Source organism: Sorex araneus, chromosome 5 (genome assembly GCF_027595985.1).
Source record: "Sorex araneus isolate mSorAra2 chromosome 5, mSorAra2.pri, whole genome shotgun sequence".
In the NCBI taxonomy this organism is placed as follows: domain Eukaryota; kingdom Metazoa; phylum Chordata; class Mammalia; order Eulipotyphla; family Soricidae; genus Sorex; species Sorex araneus.
The window spans coordinates 160,024,902-160,045,247 of NC_073306.1; the positions used below are offsets into that span (position 1 = coordinate 160,024,902).

Sequence of the window (20,346 nt, forward strand, 5' to 3'; positions counted from 1 at the left end):
TTTGTAACTTTCCACATGGTGAATCAATAAAAAAAAAAAGAACTATGTGCTGAAGATAGGTAAAGGAACAAATATGATAACTTCTCAGCACCTGTATTGCATCCCAAATGCCCCAAGGGGAGAGAATGAGAGAGAGACAGAGACAGAGACAGAGAAAGAAGAAAGTGCCTTCTATAGAGACAGGCTGAGGAGAGGGTGGAAGGAGGGAAACTGGGGACACAGGGAGTGGGAAAATGGGCACTGGTGGAGGAACGGGTGTTGGAACACTGTATGACTGAAACCTGAGCATGACCAACTATGTAGCTGTGTACCTCACAGTGACTCAATCTACAAAAAGGAAAAAGGAAAAGAAAGTGGCCCGTTTCGTCCCTGTCGTTCTCCTGTGCAGAGCCTCTCGCCGGGGCCCTGTCCCCTCAGGGATAAGTTTAAGTCCCTCTCACAAGCCTCCTTCTGAGCTGCTTCAGCATCACTCTGCAGCCTCTCTCTCCACACCCGCATCCACGCATCTGTCCTCCATCTTTCGGTGGTCCCCCAGGTCTCTGCACGTACCACTGCTTCTCCCCTTCGAAAGTGAATGCAGTCAACACTAACGCAGCAAGCGCTCCTCTGAGTTTGGTGCTCGGCGTTCTTGTTCTAGAACAGCATCTCTCAACCTGAGGCACAGCGGGCCCCCAGGATATTCTAAGGAGGCCACGCTACAGAGAAAAACCGTTCTATGGGAGCCATAGAACAAGACTAAGGGGACAGTGGCAGGAGGGGAGCCGGGGGTAGAGGAAATCAAGGCTAGAAGGGGAACCACAGCTGGAAAGAGCTGAGAAACATTATTCTAGAACATAACAAAAAAGCCAAGCCTGATCTGTTCAACTTTCCTGGCACATTCTAAGCATCCTAGACAAATGCTGAGAAGCAGCAGCTCAGGCCCGGAGGCTGGCTCCAGGGTGCGGCGCAGCCCTGCACGCTGCAGGCTGTCGGCTCAGCCCCGGGCGCTGCTGTGCTCACCAAGCGAGATCCCGGCTCCCGGGTGCTACACGCCATCCTGGCCACACCACAGCCAAGTGTGCGTGAGCACCATGAGGAAAGGGGCTGCGACCCAGCGACCTCCCTTGAGTGTGACTACAGTGGAGCATGCCCCAGGAGCATGCCAACGAGAACGTGTGCGAGTGATTCCCTCCTCCCTGCGGCTCCCACCCCCACCTCGCCAAAGGGAAGCCTCCACGACAGAAGGAGAGCAGCTGGGTGTGTGAGCACCCCAACTCGCACCACAACCAGGAGTGTGCGGCCCTCACAACCACAACGAGGAAGGGCAACGGGAGGACTGGAGTTCCTTGCTTTCTTTTTCTTGATGGAACAAACATAGTCATAAAAAACTAATTTAAAGTCAACAGCTCATGAATTTCCACAAAGTGAACAGACCCCTGTAACCAGCAACCCAGCAACCAGGACCAGAAACAGGGTCTTGCCGACCCTGACAAATAGTCCAGTCCGGCTATTCCCCCGGGTCTTCTGCCCAGGGGAACTGATCGCCTAATCCAGACACCAAAGATACATTCTGCCTGGTGCTTGGCATTCAGCCACACAGAGAGAGTTCAGCTGTGCAAGCAGCTGACCCGGATTCAACCCCCAGCATCCCATATGATTTCAGAGGCCCATAAGGCATTATCCTCCCTCTGACTCACTACTCTTAATATGATACCTTCCTGATCCATCCAAATTGCAACAAACAGCAAGATTTCATCTTTCCATTCAGCTGCACAGTATTCTACTACATTTATACACACACCACAACTTACTTTTATCCAACCATCTGTTATTGGAGGATATTTGGGTTGTTTCTACATCCTATTATTCATAAAAATGAAATGAATATAGGTGTACATAAATCTTTTTGAGTTTATGTTTTTCTGGTTATATTCGATATGCCAAAAACTGTAACAACAAGTCTCATAATGGAGACATTACTGGTGCCTGCTCCAGCAAATCGATGAGCAATGGGACGATTTGAGTAGATACTATTTGAGTAGATACCAAGATGTGGAATTTCTGGGTCATATCAAAGCTCTATTCTTAGACTTTTTCCCAAAAGTCTCCATATTGTTTTCCATAGAGGTTGAACAAGACAATAATCCCACCAATAGTGACTGAAGGTCTCTAGTAAAAAATTGTATAGGATGCGTGGGAAATAGTTATTCCAATTCTCAATCCTAACCCTTTGGCCCTGTAATTTCACTATTAGGAATCCAAATATGAGTGTGAGTGCAAAGGTTTGCAAACACATATACTTGGATACTCTCTTTTGTGTTTTCTGATTTGGTTGGTGTGATTTCTTTCCTTTGGGGGTGATGGTGATGGACTTCCTACATAGTGCTCAGGACAAAGGGGGTCCCTCCCAGGCATTCATGGTTGTCCAAGCCAGCAGTTCAGTGCAAAGGCCCAAGTGCCCTTGCTATCTGGGCCCTGTTATGCCAGGGATTACCTGGGCCACTTGGCAGTGCTTGGGGTCTGCTGGACTGTACCCAGTGCTGGGTGGTCTCCAGGGCTACACCTGGCAATGTGCAGGATTGTTTTTAGTGGAAGAGGCCTGGAAAGAGACTCCCATCAATGAGGGAGGGATTCCGTAGATGCTTATGCTAATCCTTGAGGTGTTGGCTGTGCTGTCTGTAGTAGGCTGCCCCTGGGAACCAAGACTGAGGGTCAGAGCAGGGAAGTGCTACATTTAATAGTAAACCTTTCTGTGTTTTTACATTTTTAAAACATGTGATAACTATTGCTGCTTGACAAAAATATGCAAATCCCCATACGTCTCTGCACCACTTAAACGTGCGGCACTTCCATTTCCCAATATGGAGTCACACCCACACCCTTCAGTGGGCCTCAAAGCCTTCCCTTCGTGAGCTCTGTGCCCCCAGACCCAGCATACTTTCCCCAGGCACTTCTGTCCTTTCTAAAACATGTGTCCCGTGTCCACACCCTTCTATGGACCACCCATTCCTTCCTCTGGCTTCCTGAACACACCACACTCTTCTTCTGTTCCACTTCCAAGATCTGTGAGGAAATAGTAATTTTTTTTTCTATATTGCAGCTGTAACAAATTTAATGGCTTAAAAGAACAAATGCATATACATTTAGAGCCTTGGAGATAAGAAGCCCAAAATAGCACCAAACGATTGTAGAGGGCAGGGCACACTTGCTTTGTACTCGGCTAACCAACTTTTAATCCCTAGCACCCTGACTCCCTCCAAGAGTGATCACTGAACACAGAGACAGGAAAAAAATCTCTGAGCATTGCTTGGTGTGGCTCCCAAACAAAAACAAACTCCAAAATGGGTTTCCCAGGGCCAAAACTAAGGTCCAATTGCCTTGGGGAGGTGGGTCTTCAGTTTCTGGCGGCGACTGACAGCCCTTGGCTCATAACCACATCCTCCCAATTTCTGGCTTTGGGTTCCTCTCTCTCCTTTGCGTGTATCAGATTTCCCTTTGCTTCCCATGTGTAAGGATAGCGTACATGTGATTGCACACAGGACCCAACTGGATTATCTAGGATAATCTCCACATCTCAAGATTAGGAAATCAATCACATATGCAAAGCCCCTTAGCCAAATATTTGTAATGTTAGGGATTAGGACTTGAACCCTTTGGGAACCATTTTCAGCCTCTAGGTTTCTTCGTTGATCCTGATTGATCTACTGGCCTGGCTGATTGGGCATCACCTGTGTCTTTGATCTTCATTTGTTCTCACTTATTAGTTATGCTGTGACCTTCATTACTGCCTGTCCATGAGTGCAGATCACAAATCTGTATTTATGACTCTGACCTCTTTCTGTCAGACACAGACCAGGTTTCCAGTTGTCATGCGGATTTTGCCCCACTTCATGTCCCACCTTCCTCTACGGTGTGCTTTGCTGAAGGTATTCTCCCTCCAAGGCAGTTGGGCCTTAGTTATGGCCCAGGAAAACCCATTTTGACCCCAGAGATCTCTTGCTGGCCATGTTGGTACTTCTTCATGATAAGATTGGCTATAGAACTTGAAGCCACATTGGTGCCTTTCCTTTGCATTAACTGCTAGGTAGTATTAGCAATTTAAATAGGCGGTATTCAATCTTGGTTCTATAGATTTAAATAGCTGTGTTCCCACCCCACACCTCCAGCCCCCACTCTTATGTTGAAGGCCTAATCCACAGTGTGAAGGCATTTGAAGGTAAGGCCTAAGGGAGGTGATGAGGTACAGTGTGCTTATGAGGATGAGGTCTCCATTGAAGAATTAACTCTCTCCTTTGAAGAGGGAGACCAGAATCCTCTCCCTTCTGTGTAAAACAGTGACCTCAAGTCAAGGAATGGGCTCTCCCTGGACACCAAGTCGCCCGGCACCTAGATCTTTAATTTTTCAGCCTCAGCAACCATGGGGAAAACTTATCTGTGGTTTAAGCCAGCTAATTTGTGGCATTTTATTTTACTGTTGCCTAAGTTAAAACATACAGAGATATCTTCTGCTTCTGCCCGTTCTTCTCCTTTCTGAGTATAGATTTTTGCCAACCATGGTGTGGTTTCTTTTTTTTGTTTTGTTTTGTTTTGGGGCCATACCTGGAGGTGCTGAGGACTTATTCCTGGCTCTGTACTCAGGAATCACTCCTGGTGGGGCTTGTGGGACCATATGGGATTCTGGGGATTGAACCTGGGTCGGCCACATGCAAGGCAACCAAGAGTTTGCAAGTATGACAACTCACGACAACTCATGGCTCCAATCTCAGTAGGATGAAACTCCACTGAATGGGAGAAAATATTGTGCCCTACCTGCTGCACTATCTCTCCCGTCCTCACTTGGGTTTCTGAAGCTCTCCCTGTACACACTTGGGCATTTATCCCTGAAGCTGATGGTGATTTTCGTGCTACCAACTCGGCCAATGAGCAGGTATGCATTCAAGAAGTAAATGCGAATCATTATATAAACCCAGACATTAGAGCATGGCAGAGGTACAGTGACTATAATAATTAAATCATTCGTTCAATTACTAATTGTATTACTATGAGTAATACAAAAAGTAATTTGGAAGGGTTATTTATATACTTTGAAAGACTATATATTTAAAAGTATATATATCTAATATAGATACAACCTTAAACATAAGTAGAATGTTAAATTCAATCTAGAAATTCTACACATGTAACAGTGGTATTATATGTGTCACTATAATTTTAATGCAAGTATTGAACATGTTTATTAATAAGAATACAATATGAAATGAGTATCCATCTAAATGCCTCTAAGTGTTTTTGAGAACATGTTTACCTAATGGACTGGAGCAATAGCACAGTGGGTAGGGCTTTTGTCTTGCACACAACTGAACCAGGTTCAATTCCTCTGTCTCTCTTGGAGATCCCGGCAAGATAACGAGAGTATCCAGCCTGCATGGCAGATCCTGGCAAGCTACCCGTGGCATATCCGATATGCCAAAAACAGTAACAACAAGTCTCACAGTGGAGATGTTACTGGTGCATGCTAGAGCAAATTGATGAACAGTGGGATGACAGTGCTACAGTTTACCTAATCAAAGGTTTTTAAAGATTTGAAGCAAGAGAAAAATGTCCAAGTCTTGATAGTCACTCTGAGGAACTGCAGGAGAAATAAAATATGAGTGTGAAGATTAAATTCGAGATCAGTTGGACCATAAAATGGAAATGAAGCTGTAGACGGCCCCTGACTTACTCTGGTTTGACTTTTTTGATTAACTGATTTTTATGATAACACAAACGCAATATTCATTCAGTACTTCAAATTGTATATAGAGTTCTGAATTGGGATCTTTTCTGGGCAGTTTGGTGTTCCCTTATGACATTTGGCAGGCAGTGAGCCAGAGATCGGGCCAGCTCTGTGACTCTGAGGGATGACCCCCCCCATACATATTCCCCAGTATGCTGTATGGCTAGTGTCTTAGGACATTTTCCACTCATGATGAGATTCCTGGGACTCGTACTCTTTTTACATCAAGAACTATCTTGGGGCCCAGGGATACTCAGTGGCAGAGAGCCCGCCTGTAAGCCTGGGGCCACCCCGCATTCTAGAATATGATCCCAGTAGTTCTACTGTTTTGGACTCCCAGGGCCACAATGAAGTGTGTGATTTCCAGTGTACTACAACCAAGAGTTTTGACAACAAGCATGACAACTCACGGCTCCAGTCTCAGTAGGGTGAAACTCCACTGAATGGGAGAAAATATTTACTCATTGTACATCTGGCAAATGGGCTAATATTCAAGATTCATAAAGCATCCACAAAACTCGACATGAACAAAAAAAGACAACACTATCTCAAAATGGGGAGAAGAGTTGAATAGATACTTTTCCAAAGATGGCAAATAGAGAGCCAACAGGCATATGAAAAAGTATTCATTATCATGGATTATCAGGGAAACGTGAATTGTAACAACAGTGAGATATCTCACACAGTTGAGAATGTCGTATGTAGAAAGAAAATGTCTAGAAACAATCAGTGTTGAAGGGGACACAGAGGTAAAGAAGCCCCTACTCACTCTTGGTGGGACCGTCATCTATGAAAAACTCACTGTCACTGTCATCTGGTTGCTCATCGATTTGCTCAAGTGGGCACCAGTAACATCTTCATTGTGAGACTTGTTGCTACTGTTTTTGGCATATCAAATATGCCACAAGTAGCTTGCCAGGCTCTGCCATACGGGCGGGATACTTTCGGTGGCTTGCCAGGTTCTCCGAGAGGGACGGAGGAATCGAACCAGGGTTGGCCGCGTGCAAGGCAAACACCCTACCCACTGTGCTATCGCTCCAGTCCTAGTTGTATATTTAAGGCATAAAAATAAACACTACTGTAAACCATGTGACAGATTTTATGTATATGTGTGTGTATATATATAAATAATATATATATTATATATCACTGTTACTCTGTTACTGTATCACTGTCATCCTGTTGTTCATCGATTTGCTCGAGTGGGTGCCTTTAATGTCTTCATTTGTCCCTGTTGTTTGCTAGTGTAGCACAATGGCATCTGTTCACTCCAGGAACACAAAGAGCACGTTGTTGTTACTGTTGTGTGTGTGTGTGTGTGTGTGTGTGTGTGTGTGTGTGTATAATAGAACTACATGAGTTTGGAAAAAAGGAAGTGTAGAACTCCCGGCCAAGCTCTGCAGCTTAATATGAGAGCAACACCATCAACGGTGGGACCCTCAATCCTGCAGAAGCAATAGCAGCAACCATAGAAGGAAGGCGAGGAGTGTGGGGGAGACCACGGAAGAGCTTTACTAGGACAAGCAGGGAGGCGCTTAATGAAGGAAGAGAAAAACCATCACAGGCAGATGGGGCTGTGACTGAGGATGACTGCCATTCCTGAGGAGGAGCTCCGAGGGGCTCCCCGACACCTCTCTCCACCTCCCTCCTTGAGTCTTTCTACAGAGTCCCACCTCACATCCCCAACTAGTACTTCCTCTCTCTTCAGCCGCTTCCCCCACCCCACCTGCTGACAGACAAAAGCCCAGGGCCAAGTGTTGAACCCTGTTCTACTTGATACACTCTAAAGCCTGTATTTTGTCCTGGACAGCTAGGCATTACTCTCCTAACAGCTCACTGACTTCAGAAAATACTGGACCTGAAAAACAAGGCCATTTCTGGGAACACAATGAAATTCATGAATGTATAAATGAGTGAGGGAGAAAAGTCCTGATTTTTAAAAACAACTATTCAGAGTTGTTCAGCCGGGGATAATGGATGTGCAATTCTGACAGGTCTCTGCTTCTCATCGCCTCCTGCTCTAAACCAACTTAGTGGATACGGGACCTTCCCTCAAGTCTTGTTGCTCAAAGTGGGGTCCAGAGACCAGCCATAAGGATTGCCCAGGAGCTACCGAGCCTGCAGGACTTACCCAGACCTACCTGTTTAGAATTTGCCTTTCAGTGAGATTCAGATGCACGTTACAATTTGAGAGCACCGAGACATCTAAATGGAACCATCGCAGCAGTGAACATTCAAAGGCTGCCACTGTCTTGAGCACAAAGATCAAGCTCTCATCCTCACATTCAAGACTTCCAAGGAGCCAACTTCCATCAGTCAACTGCTATCGCAAGTCCTCTCTTTCTGTACACTCCTCAGCTATGGAACCTGCCGGCATTCCAGTCCACCTCCTGGGTTTGCTTAGGGGGTGACTCTCACTAGGACCATCTTCCTCCCGATTTGCAGGGGATCAACTTCAAGAACGCGCTCCTCCTCCACCTTTTCCAGAAAGCCCACATTACCAACTTCCTTAGTTCCCCAAACCCCAGTGTCTGGGCCATGAAGGGAACTGAGCACTTTTTACATTCTACCCTTAAATTGTAATTCACACATAAATAGCATATAAATACCACCTGAAATATTAAACCTTACTGGAATAATTTTCTCAACCTTGACCATGTGATATAGTGGGGAGTCAATAAATATCTTATTAAACATTTAAATCTAAAGGTATATATGAATATATGAATAAATTAATACATTAGTACATCTATTTCAACACCCCACTTCAATAAGTGAATGGAATTTTGGAATTTATGATATTTGTTTCTGGTTGCAACCCTAAAAGTTCTTAAAATGGCACTTTCCAAAAAAATTTACAAAAAGAGGGCTTCTACAGCCAAAAGCAATCACATTTTCATACTAACAAATGAACATTTTTATAGTCGTTGTACAGGAGACACGGGACGCACTGAGGTAAAATGAGCACGTTTTCAGCTGAGTGCGGAAGGAGTAAATTATAGCCCTTTCTGCAGTTAAATTTTTCACCAACGTGAGATGAATAAACGCCTTCTGGAAATTACTCTTATGAAATTACTTCTTCCAGGACACTTAATACTATATTCTAGAGCCCCTGAAAAATTAATTAACCTTACCCGCAACAACCTAACCCCTAAACCATTTGTGGTGTTTTTACTGCAGGTCAGGTTAATCTTCTCTGCCTTAATTTACATTTAAGTGAGGGTGGTCTAAATTACATGGGGGACTTTTGGTCACTTTGGCCTTGTGCCATTTCTTTTGATGACATTATGTTCATGTCCAAACATATGAATCATTTTTTAAATGGCAAACCTCCGAGATTACCAAGGAGAACTTTTAAACTTGGTTATGGGTTGGCGGTGGGGATGGGGTGACACTGCTGTCATCATTGCAGTGAGATGTCCCTTAACAGCAGACTAGACTCCTAGAAATGTGTCCTTAGGTGATTGCATTATAAGGCAGAAAACATAGACCACACTTACACAAACTACATGACAGAACCTAATGCATACCCAAGCTCCTCAGTGTAAGGGTTCGAAAATCCAATGCCCCCCAAATACATGTGTGTCAAATACATGTCTGTATTTCATGAGCCCTGAAGTCTCAATGGGGAGTGCCTTTGAACAAGACATTTACATGCAAAGTATTCCACTAAAAGCCAGCTACTCCCTCATTCAGTGGAGGAAGACCTACTTGTCTCATCACTCCAGTAGAGAAGCCAGGCCTAAGTCATGTATACCTTGGTCTTCTTGTGCCTTCTATAGTAACCTTCCCAACTAACCTGTCCCTTCTTCCCAGTGTTCTCCGTGGTAATTATGCTACACATAATTACAAACAAGGATAGTGTTTGGGGGACCACAGGAGTGTGTTACTCAGCCTTGCTGGGTTTGTCCCATATCTACCGGAGGTAGGCATGTTATTAAAAATTTATCCCTTCATAGAGATAAGGGCCAGGAGGATTCACCCACAGCAGGAAAAGGTAGCTGAGGGAAAAGGTAGCTCAGAGAGAAGGGACCACCAAGCAAAGGATGCTTGAAGGGCTCGCTTGGGATGGGAGATGGGAACATGATGGCCACTTAATACCTGTATTGCAAACCATAACACCCAAAATGAGAGTGAGAGTAAGCTGGAACGCGCCTGCCACAGAGGCAGGGGGGATGGGGTGGGCGTGGCATGAGAGACACTGGGAACATTAGTGGTGGAGAATGGTCACTGGTGGAGGGATGGGTACTTGACCACTGTATGACTGAAATGTAACCACGAAAGTGTGTAAAATAAATAAATAAATAAATAAATAAGACTTGTCACTGTCATCCCATTGCTCATCAATTTGCTCGAGCAGGCGTATTCGACATGCCAAAAAAAAAAAAAAGACAAAACAATTTATCCTTGTGTGTTCATGCTAGACACCAACTTCCAAAGCTAGAAGGAGTGTCTTTGCTTCTTTATCTTTTCTTTAAACAAATGCTTCAAGTGAGAGAGATAGTACAAGTGCTTGTCTCGCATGTGCCTAACCCAGGTTTGATCCCGGGCACCACTTATGGTTCCCTGAGCACTGCCAGTAGTGATTCCTGAGTGCAGAATCAGGAGTATGCTCCAAGCATTATTGGGTCTCACCCCCAAAATAAACCACTGTAGCACTGTCGTAGCACTGCCATCCCATTGTTCATCGATTTGCTCGAGCGGGCACCAGTAACGTCTACATTGTGAGACTTGTTGTTACTGTTTTCGGCATATTGAATATGCCACAGGTAGCTTGTCAGGCTCTGCCATGCGGGTGGCATACTCTCAGTAGCTTATTGGGCTACCTGAGAGGGACGAAGGAATCAAACCCGGGTCAGCCATGTGCAAGGCAAACACCCTACCCACTGTGCTTTCGCTCCAGTCCGAGAGGTCTAAGGTGCCAGACTCAAGCTCCACTTCCCCCAAATAAAAAACAGAAAAAAACAAAAGATCCATTTCAACCCCAATCCCCCCAATGCTCCCCCACCACCCTCCTATCAGTTGTACATGTGTTGATCGTTTTTCCAGTCATTGAGGCATTCACTGGGGGGAGAAGTAGTGGGGTGTAGAGGTAGGATATGTCAGTTTGCACCCTGGCACTAGCCGAAGGATGCTGTTATTGATGTGGTGCATCCTTGGCCAAAGTCATTTAGCAGTGCAGGATGCCACTGTCATGATACCTCTTCAACATCGACAAGACTGTCATTTTATTGTTTGATATTATTAGGGATTTCTTGCTGAGAAAAGGTAGATTTTCAGAACCTCAGGGCCAGAATATATAGGAGGCAAGTTCTAAGATGGTACTATAGGTCAAAAGTAGAATCAACCAATCATCTCTCTCTTTTGTTTATTCAAAAGTTATATAAAAAGTATGTGTACTTTTCTCCACTACCAGGAGAAAAATGTCATTGAAAATGCTTCAATTACTGAACCACACCTTGGACCTCTGCTTCTTCTCCATAAGAGTTGACTCTCCCTTCATCTCTGTAATTCTGGAACATTCACTCTCAACTCTGGGAGTTTGAGAACAGACACGCAGCTATGCCATTTTCATAAAAAAATTCTGAGTAAGCCAAGAGTTGGAAAATGTCATTACAAATAATAGTAATTATTCTGTCTGCTTGAGCAAACAGAATTAGCGTCATTAATACTTACTATTAATTTACCCACAATACACATATCAAAGATGATGAGGAAATCAGCTGATAAAAATGCATGATGACAAACCGTGTGAAAAGGAAAAAAAAATATTTCCTCTGAAAGATGAAGGAAGCATAGGAATCTCTGTAGGAAAGCTTGCGGCTCTTCTAAACACGTGCACCCCTCCCCCCGCACCCCCACCAGCACTGGTCCAAAGGGAACATGTGGCTTCTTTTGTTAACTGGTCCCTGATGGGCTTTGTCCTCCTGAGTGTGAGCTGCTTTCAGCTGGAATTAATCAGAGAAGTGAGGGTGATGAGGCCATCCCAGCCGCTGACAGCCACTCTGTAAATGCTTCCTCGTTCCCACCCGCACTGGCGAAGGAAGAGGGTGGAACAATGAGGGCTAATGATGGAACTCTGGGAGCTATCATTTCGAATCAGGCCATCCCTTATGCCACCCTTGTGAAAATTCAGCCAGGCTCACGCTCCCTTTCAACTAAGCAGACTCTCCCCCACCCCTCAGCTCAGCGAGCCCAGAGCCCGCAGGGGCCTTCAGGACTCTATGTGGACCCCAGATACCACACAGGATGGCCAGCAGCTGAGGGAGCTCCCAGATCACACGATGACTGTGGCCGGTTCTGGACCAGCTTTGCACACGGTCACATGCTGCTGGCTGGAAATACCAGCCTTGCCTCTGGCGCAGGTACAACTCACCGGAAAAGCTCTCCAGGAATCCTTCCCTGCAAATGCCCGGGCAACCTCTCTATTGAAATCCCAGAGCTGTCCTGGCTTCTGTTCTGGCTTCTTACCACTCGATGTGCTACTGTGAGTGATTTGAACAGGCTTCAATTCACAGCTGTACAGATGTAAGAGTGAGCCTGGCCGAACCCAACTCAGATGAGCAGAACTGCCTGTCGACCCAAAGACACAGGGCGCATAATACACACTGCTGCTCAAACCCTTATCTGGGGGGTGGGGATAGTTTATCACACAGTCATGGCTGGCTGATACATCTGCTGAGTTCAGGTTGATGAAAGTACAGCTTTTATGTAGGCTAAATATACAGGTAAGTCGCACCACCAGGCTTCAAACTTTAAGGGAAGACACTGGGGATCTTTTTTTTTTCTTTTTATTTTTGGGTCACACCTGGCGATGCACAGGTGTTACTCCTGCCTCTGCACTCACGAATTACCTCTGGTGGTGCTCAAGGAACCATATAGGGTGCTGGGAATCGAATCTGGGTTGGCCGCATGCAAGGTAAACAACCTACCCGCTGTGCTATTGCTCTAGCCCTGAGACTGGGGATCTTTGAGCAAGAGTACACATAGGATGGAAAGCAGAGTTCCAGAAGCAGGAAGCAGAACACAGGACTGGAGGAAGGAGGCAGGAAGTGGTAGGAGGAGAGGTGAGCGGCGGATGTGGAAGGAAAGCTGAGAACAGCCCACAGCGAAGCCAAGGTTTGAAAATATGACCACAAAGGACAGTAGCAGGACAAGTGGATGGAGTCATTACTGGAGAAGTTCATAGAGTACTAGAGGGGAAAGTTTTGCATTGGGAAATGTGAGACCATTCAGCTTCGTGGATGGGGAAAACATGGAAGGCTATTTTTACAGCGGTGATGATGGTGGAAGGCTTCTAGGCAAGAGAAGATAAAGTGTAGCTGTCCGGGTGAAGAACCTTGACACCTGTGGGCCAGGTGTATTTGCTGCTATTAATAGTACCTGAACAAGTAACAGCTTAAGACTTGGGAGAGTGGAAGAAATGTGGTTGCATGGTTCTAGCTAAGAGGCTCTCATGAGGTTGCTGCCAGAGTGCGTGGCAGTGGAAAAAGGGATTGGGGATGAAAAGTGTAATTCCAAGATGGCTTACTCATAGGGAGGATGGCTAGAGGCCTCCGTTCGCACCTCGTGAATAGCTAGTAGGGTACCTGAGTATCCTCATAACATGGCAGCCTGCTTCCGCCAGAGGGAATAATCCAAGACAGGCATCATGTTTTTCCCTCTTACAAGTCACAAAGACCAACAACACTGATGCAATGTGGGAGAGGATTTCTCCAGGGCGCCAAAAGGTGGAATTCATCAGGGCTGAAGGACTAATGACAGCAACTAATGACAGTAGGACTGCCACATAGGAAGTGACTCAACACCATTCCTGCTCACGCATGAAGGCATGTTCTCCACTAAACACTCTGTCTCCAGAAACTGGATCGACAGAGGGGAAGCTTATTTCCCTCATTTACCTAATTTCTAGACCACTTATTACGAGCCAGGAATGATACTGAAATTCCCCTGAAATTGACACCATCATCTCACCACTTGCAGGTAAGAAAAGCAGGCTTGAAATTACTGGGCCAAGTTCTTAACATCAATTCGAACTGAGGCTGGAACACTGTAGTACTGTCATCCTGTTGTTCATCGATTTGCTCGAGCGGGCACCAATAACGTCTCCATTGTGAAACTTGTTACTGTTTTTGGCATACTGAATATGCCATGGATAGCTTGCCAGGCTCTGCCGTGCGGGTGGGATACTCTCGGTAGCTTGCCGGGGTCTCCGAGAGGGATGGAGGAATCAAACCTGGGTCGGCCACATGCAAGGCACACATGCAAGGCAAACGCCCTACCCGCTGGGCTAGAATATGAATTCAAATTGGTCAACACTGAGCCCTCACCATTAACCTCTATGCTACTAAGCTGAGTGTGGCAGGGGAGGACGGGGGAGGGGAGCTGACTTCCTCCGTTGGAAACTCTGGGACAGATGACCTGGTGTGAGCCACATGAAGAAACATGAGCAATGCCCCAAAGGTGCCAGAAGCTGGCAGAAGCAGGACAGTGCGATTCCCCTGCTGTGCGCCAGACAAAGAGGGAGAAGTCCAGTTGAGCTTACCGTCCGTGGGATTTGCTTTCTTCTCAGTGGGCAGCTCAACAAACTTCAGGAGTGGGGACCTGGATCTCTGTAGTGCGGGAAGAGTGGAGTCGCTGAACAGGATGGTGTCCTTCCCCCCTGCCAAGAAAAGACGACAATGGACGTTTTATGTCTCAGGAGAGTTGAGGCAGCATCCAATCCGCCCTCTCTCCCTGGATTAGCTGTCCGTATAGATGAGACATCTCTCAATTGTTGGCCACGCTGTGGGGGAGAGCTGGCCAGCTGGACCTGCCTCCAGTACAAGGATGGAGCCAGGAGTCCAGGGCCAGCAGACTGAGAGCTCTGGGATCAGGACAGGGCTGCTACGATGGTACCATCAAGCGACAGCATCTGATGCTAACTGAGCAGATTACTCTGAAGGAGATCATTACAGTAACAACAGTAGTGGACGGTACTGGCATGCAGGCTGGGGGACACACTGCAGAGTGTGTGCTCTGGTTCCCTCGCTTGCAAGCTGGGTACCCTTGGACACATCGCTGAACCTCTCTGAGATCCCTCTTCTCAGATCCCTCTTCTGTAATATAAGGATGAAACATGGCAACCCTCCAACCCCCAGAATTGGGACTGGGATCAAATACAGTGATTCATGTAATGTTCTTAGGTGTTCTGTCAGCACTCAGTAAATGCCACCTACTGGAATGATGAAAATGTAGATAGCATTGTCCTAGACGCTCCATCTAATTTCATTCAACTGGGTCATAGAATTGAATAGTAACAGCATCACAAGACAGGGAGTCTGGGGTCCCCCAAAGGATCAGGGCTAAATCTCCCTTACCAGCGAAGCCCTACTCCTTACTGTGTGAACGCCTCACAGGGCCAGGGAAAGTCTCAGGCAAGGACAGGTGAAATGGAAAATGATTATGACTCTATTTCCAATGTCATGGTAAGCTCTGGAGGGAAGGAGCTTATGAGTGTGAGCTGCTGAACAGACACATGGTGAGCAATACAAGCACAGGCGGCCGCCACACCAGGCAGCCCAGGGGACGGTGGAACCCAGATGCAGGAGGTAGAGCCCAACTTTGATCCAAGAGAAGTTTGAATTCTCTTGGTGGGATCTGCTGTGCCAAAAAGGGAAAGTGTGTGTGTGAGAGTGTGTGCACACACACAAAGGTGTGTATGTATGTGTGTGTTTGTTCCTCCCTAGCCTTAATTGTATGACTCCAAGCAATACCTATCCTGAAGCTGAGTCACTTGCCATATCTGAGGTTCAGCCATGAGGTTCTAAAATTCTGCTATTTTGCTTAGCGGCAACAGAACACAAACTGGGTCTGTGTCAAGACACCCACTCGTGTGTGTGTATATGTGTGTGTGAATGTGGGGGTGCTGTATCTCAAGTGGTGAGGAGCTTCAAGGACCCCTCTTCATGATTCTTGGCCAGGGCTGCACCCCATGATGCTCAGAGGACCACGTGGTGCTGGAAATTGAACCAGGAGTGGCTGCATGCTCTGTCTACTAGCCAACTGCTCCCCTACCTCCCCTACCTACTCACCTACTCCCTCCCAACTCCTGTAGATGTTGAGAACGAGCTGGCCCCAGACTCTGCCATGGAGCCCTCTCCTTGTTTACAGTACTGTCTTTCACTTGGCCTTGTCTTACTGGCTCAGGTTCCAAGACCAGAGAATCCTGATCCCATAGTAAGTTCTTTAAAATATCTGATACGTGTCTGGTGCATTCTCAGGGCTCTGGGTCTGCACCATGCTTGCTGCTGCCATGGCAGATGGGGGCAGAGGTAGCACCAACCTCTGCAACCTCGCATCATCCTGGAAGCAGAGAAATTTGATGAGGGCCAACCCTGAAGCTCTCTGCCAGCCAACTCTCATCTCATGGGGACAAAGTCAGCATTCTCAGGGCCTTGGTACAGAGCACCTCCCAAAGGGGATCAGAGACAACAGCAGAGGGGGCCACGGGAGGGCGCCGGAATGAAGTCCAGCTGGAGGGGCTGCACCGTTCTCTCCACCAAGGACTGCAGGCTTGATCTCTCCCTTAGGAGGGGAGGCTGGCAACTGTCTAGTCTTCAGAGGACTCAGAAACACTCACCCTCAGCCCTCCCTGTGCCTCAACCAACCTTCCAAGCCCCTCTGTCCTGCTGACCACAAGCCCACACTGATATCCACTTTCACACATCACACCCACTCTAACACACACACCCCCACTCGCCCCAACACACGTTCACACACATACATACACACTCATACCCACCGACACATCATATCCATCCTATCACACACACTCACCCCCACTCATATCCACCCACACATATCACCCCCACTCAACCCTGCTCACAAACACACATTTGCACACACACACTCATATCCACCCACACATGTCATACCCACTCTATCACACATAGTCATAATCACCCACACTCACACACATACACACACTCATATTCACCCTTACATATCGTCCCCACTCACCCCCACTCACATACACACACTCACACATGCACTCATATCTACCCATATACCACATCCACACCCACTCACTACACACACACACACATACACACACATACTCTTATCCATCCACACATGTCACACCCACTTTATCACACACATTTACACCCACCACACTCACACACAGACACATATCCTCATACTCATTCATTCATGTCCACTCACCCCTGCCACAGACTCACACACTTAATAGACCTTCACACACATACACCATCCACCTACACTCACACATGAACATACATACTCATTTCCACACATGAATACTGACTCTCATCCCTGCCACAGACTCATGGATAGACACGCACACTCACAGATACACACACACACTCACCACTCACACCCACACACTCACAGACCCCACTGCTCCCACATCAAACACACATTCATCTTCTGTGAATTGATTTATTGGAGAAGACATGGATTCTTTCAGAATTCTGGTGAGAGGGAGAGAGGGTGACAGAGAAAGAGAGAGGAGACACAGAGAGAGAGAGGAGAGAGAGAGGAAACAGAGAGAGAGGAGAAAGAGTGGAGACAGAGAGAGGAGAGATAAAGGTGATTGGAGACAGAGAGAGAGGAGAGAGAGGAGACAGAGAGAGAGGAGAGAGAGGAGACAGAGAGACGAGACAGAGAGAGGAGAGAGAGGAGATAGAGAGAAGAGAGAGGAGACAGAGAGGAGAGAGTGGAGACAGAGAGAGAGAGAAAGGAGAGAGAGAGAGGAGACAGAGAGAGGAGAGAGAGTGGAGACAGAGAGGAGACAGAAAGGAGAGAGAGGAGACAGAAAGAGGAGACAGAGAGAGAGAGAGTGGAGACAGAGAGAGAGGAGAGAGAGAGTAATTATCTAACACCATTGAGACTCAGTCTCCTCTGGGCTGCTAGAACACCCAACTTGGCTCCTATTTGGGCAGAGAGAGGAAAAGAAAGAAAAGGAAAATCAATGGAGGGTGAGGAAGAAGAAACAGAGGAGGAAGGCGGGCAAGGGGCAAAGAGGAAGGGACGGCTCACTGCCTCTGCCTGCTGCACCAGGGGCCCAGGATGATTTATACCAGGAGGGCCTCCCTGCTCACTCCCACCAGCCAGAGGATGATGAGAAGGCGATGATGCTTCCTGGGAACATCCTTCATCACAGTACCGGGGCAATGCTATTGCCCCCGTGGTGAACGGTATCTATTAGAGCCGGGGAAATGGCCACTCTCTCTGGCTGCCTCCACTTCCTGTCAACGTGGAGGCCAAAGATTAGAACAAACACTCCATGGCATAAACTCCATTCAACCGGGTCCTTCAAAGCTAATTTTGCCATTTAATATTTGCTTTGTGCTAATTGAATTCTCTGTTTTCGTGAACTCTTCTCATCAGGAAAATGCAGGAATACTTAGAAAACGCGTTTCTATTTATTTCATGCAATGATGCTGCTAACGCACTGCGAATATTAGCCACAAGCACAGATATTTCAGAGAGAACATACTCCCAAATCCTACGGACACATTGTAGCTCAGGCCTTTGGGCAGCAGAAAGAAAGGAAAGAAACAGTCGTTATTGCACAATAACCATTTGAATCTAAGTGAGACCAAACAACATCCAGATAGAAAATTCTCAGCATTCCATCCTTCGATTCAACCGCCATCTTTTTACATGAGTCAGAGAAATGAACCATTGGGGAATTTCACTAAGTCATTTGATGAAGAAGAAGGGGAAGAAAACAACAGCTCCAGTAAATGCCCAGAAATAGCAATCTGTCTGCACAAATGAACGGTATGTTTGCCAGGCTGTGTTGAAATTCAAAGCAATAACAGAAAGGCCTTCAAAGGAGATAAGGTTTAACCGCATCAAAAGACTCTTGTGCAAAGTGGATTGTGCAAATCCATAAGACAGTACTCGCCAATAATTAGCTCTGTTAGGTCTTTTGACTACAAGTTCAAGGAATCGCAGCTAAAAACTCCAATTTATGAAACACACTTCCGGGCAACCTCAGGCAGCTTTTCAACTTTACATGAAGAAAAGGTGTTGTTGTTTGTACTTGTCCCTGTCCCTATGGCAATGCTCATTTCTCATACATTATAGGGGAGTCACCATATGATTCAAGGGGAGAGGAGATCAGTGGGCATAGAAAGGTTAAGTAACTAAAAATATATGTACTATGTTGCCTCCGAGGAATGAGGCGGTGGTGGGAAATGATAAATACAAGTTTCTGGGGAAAGGGGACTAGCTGTCGGGGGTCTTGGTGAAGGGGGTATTTTACCCAGACAAACGGGATAAATATAGCTAATTAAAGGGAGATTATCAGAGTTTCCACACACCGGGTACAACTGTGAAAAAAAAATATCTCCACGGGAAATTTTGATTTTTAAGCTACATAAAAAATAGAATGGGTGAAGAGGGGAAAAGGGGCATTGTGTAATATATGTGGGTTACAATAATTTGTATTTATATTCATGTTTACACTTATATTCATGCTTATATCCAGAGACTATAAAACAAAGCCCCCAGAAGAGAGTGAAGCAATATTTCCTGGAGCACAGGAAAGCCTGCCCACATGGCAGAGCCTGGCAAGCTAGCCGTGGCGTATTTGATATGCCAAAAATAGTAAAAATAATGGGCTTCATTCCCCTGACCCTGAAAGAGCCTCCAATAAAGCAGTGTTGGGAAGGATGAGTAAGGAGAGGCTGTTAAAATCTCAGAGCTGAGATGAATGGAGACGTTACTGACACCCACTCGAGCAAATCAATGAACAACAGGATGACAAGTGACACAAGTGATTCTATGTTTAGGAATGCTATTAAATTGAATAAGTCTTACTAAATTCTTACATATTCATCTTCGGGAATAATTAAATTGAGCAACGCTTTGTAAGTTCCTATATTCATGTTTAGAATTGATGATTAAATTGAACACATCTTTATAAGATACCCACAGGTAAAATAAAAAAGAAACAATTTATTATATACACATATACACACACACAATGATGATTTCAGAAGTGAAGTCAGCAGAACCTTACAGTACCACAGAGGGGAGCTTGCATATTTATTGAATTTTCTCAGATTGCTTCCCAAAAGGATGTCTTGCTAAGTTTAGAACACTTGTAGATTTCCCAGCAATGAGCTTCAAATAAAAGGGATATTTAAAAGGTAGCAGCTCTATTGCAAATTTTTTTTGATAAAAAAGGAAAACAATTTTCATGAAGTTTTCTTACCTGGAAGACTCCACAAACCAGAAACTTCCAGAGTTCTTAATTTTTTCTCCAATTCAGCCACCCGATTCCCTAGAATTCTGAAAAAGGGGAAGAAACGGCAGCAAAGTATTACTGAGTATCTCATGGCAGCAAAGTATTACTGAGTATCTCATCAGTTCTTGGCTGCAGGCAGACCGAATATTCAGGAATCTATTAGTGTGAAGAATCTATTGAGAGAAAGGTTTGAGATTTATGATAGTCAAGTAAAGAGTGACACAGTGACAGCTGTCCAAGTCCACTGTCCCACTCCCAAAGGGTGAGAGTGATTGGCCAAGCCAAACACTAACTAAGTTTGGATAATCGCATGCCCTGATGTTTGCAA

General features: G+C 45.9%; 1 protein-coding gene across 2 annotated transcripts in view; it reads right to left on the minus strand.

Moving 5' to 3' along the window:
- Window positions 1-20,346, minus strand: part of CCDC149 (coiled-coil domain containing 149) — a 155,707-nt gene that overhangs the window by 19,647 nt on the left and 115,714 nt on the right. For both annotated transcript variants that reach the window (XM_055138444.1, XM_055138443.1), the window contains exons 10-12: window positions 19,986-20,062; window positions 18,258-18,290; window positions 14,301-14,417 (exon numbers count right to left, since the gene is read on the minus strand). In XM_055138444.1, coding sequence (XP_054994419.1) covers window positions 14,301-14,417; window positions 18,258-18,290; window positions 19,986-20,062 — 227 coding nt within the window. The remainder of the gene's footprint in view (window positions 1-14,300; window positions 14,418-18,257; window positions 18,291-19,985; window positions 20,063-20,346) is intronic.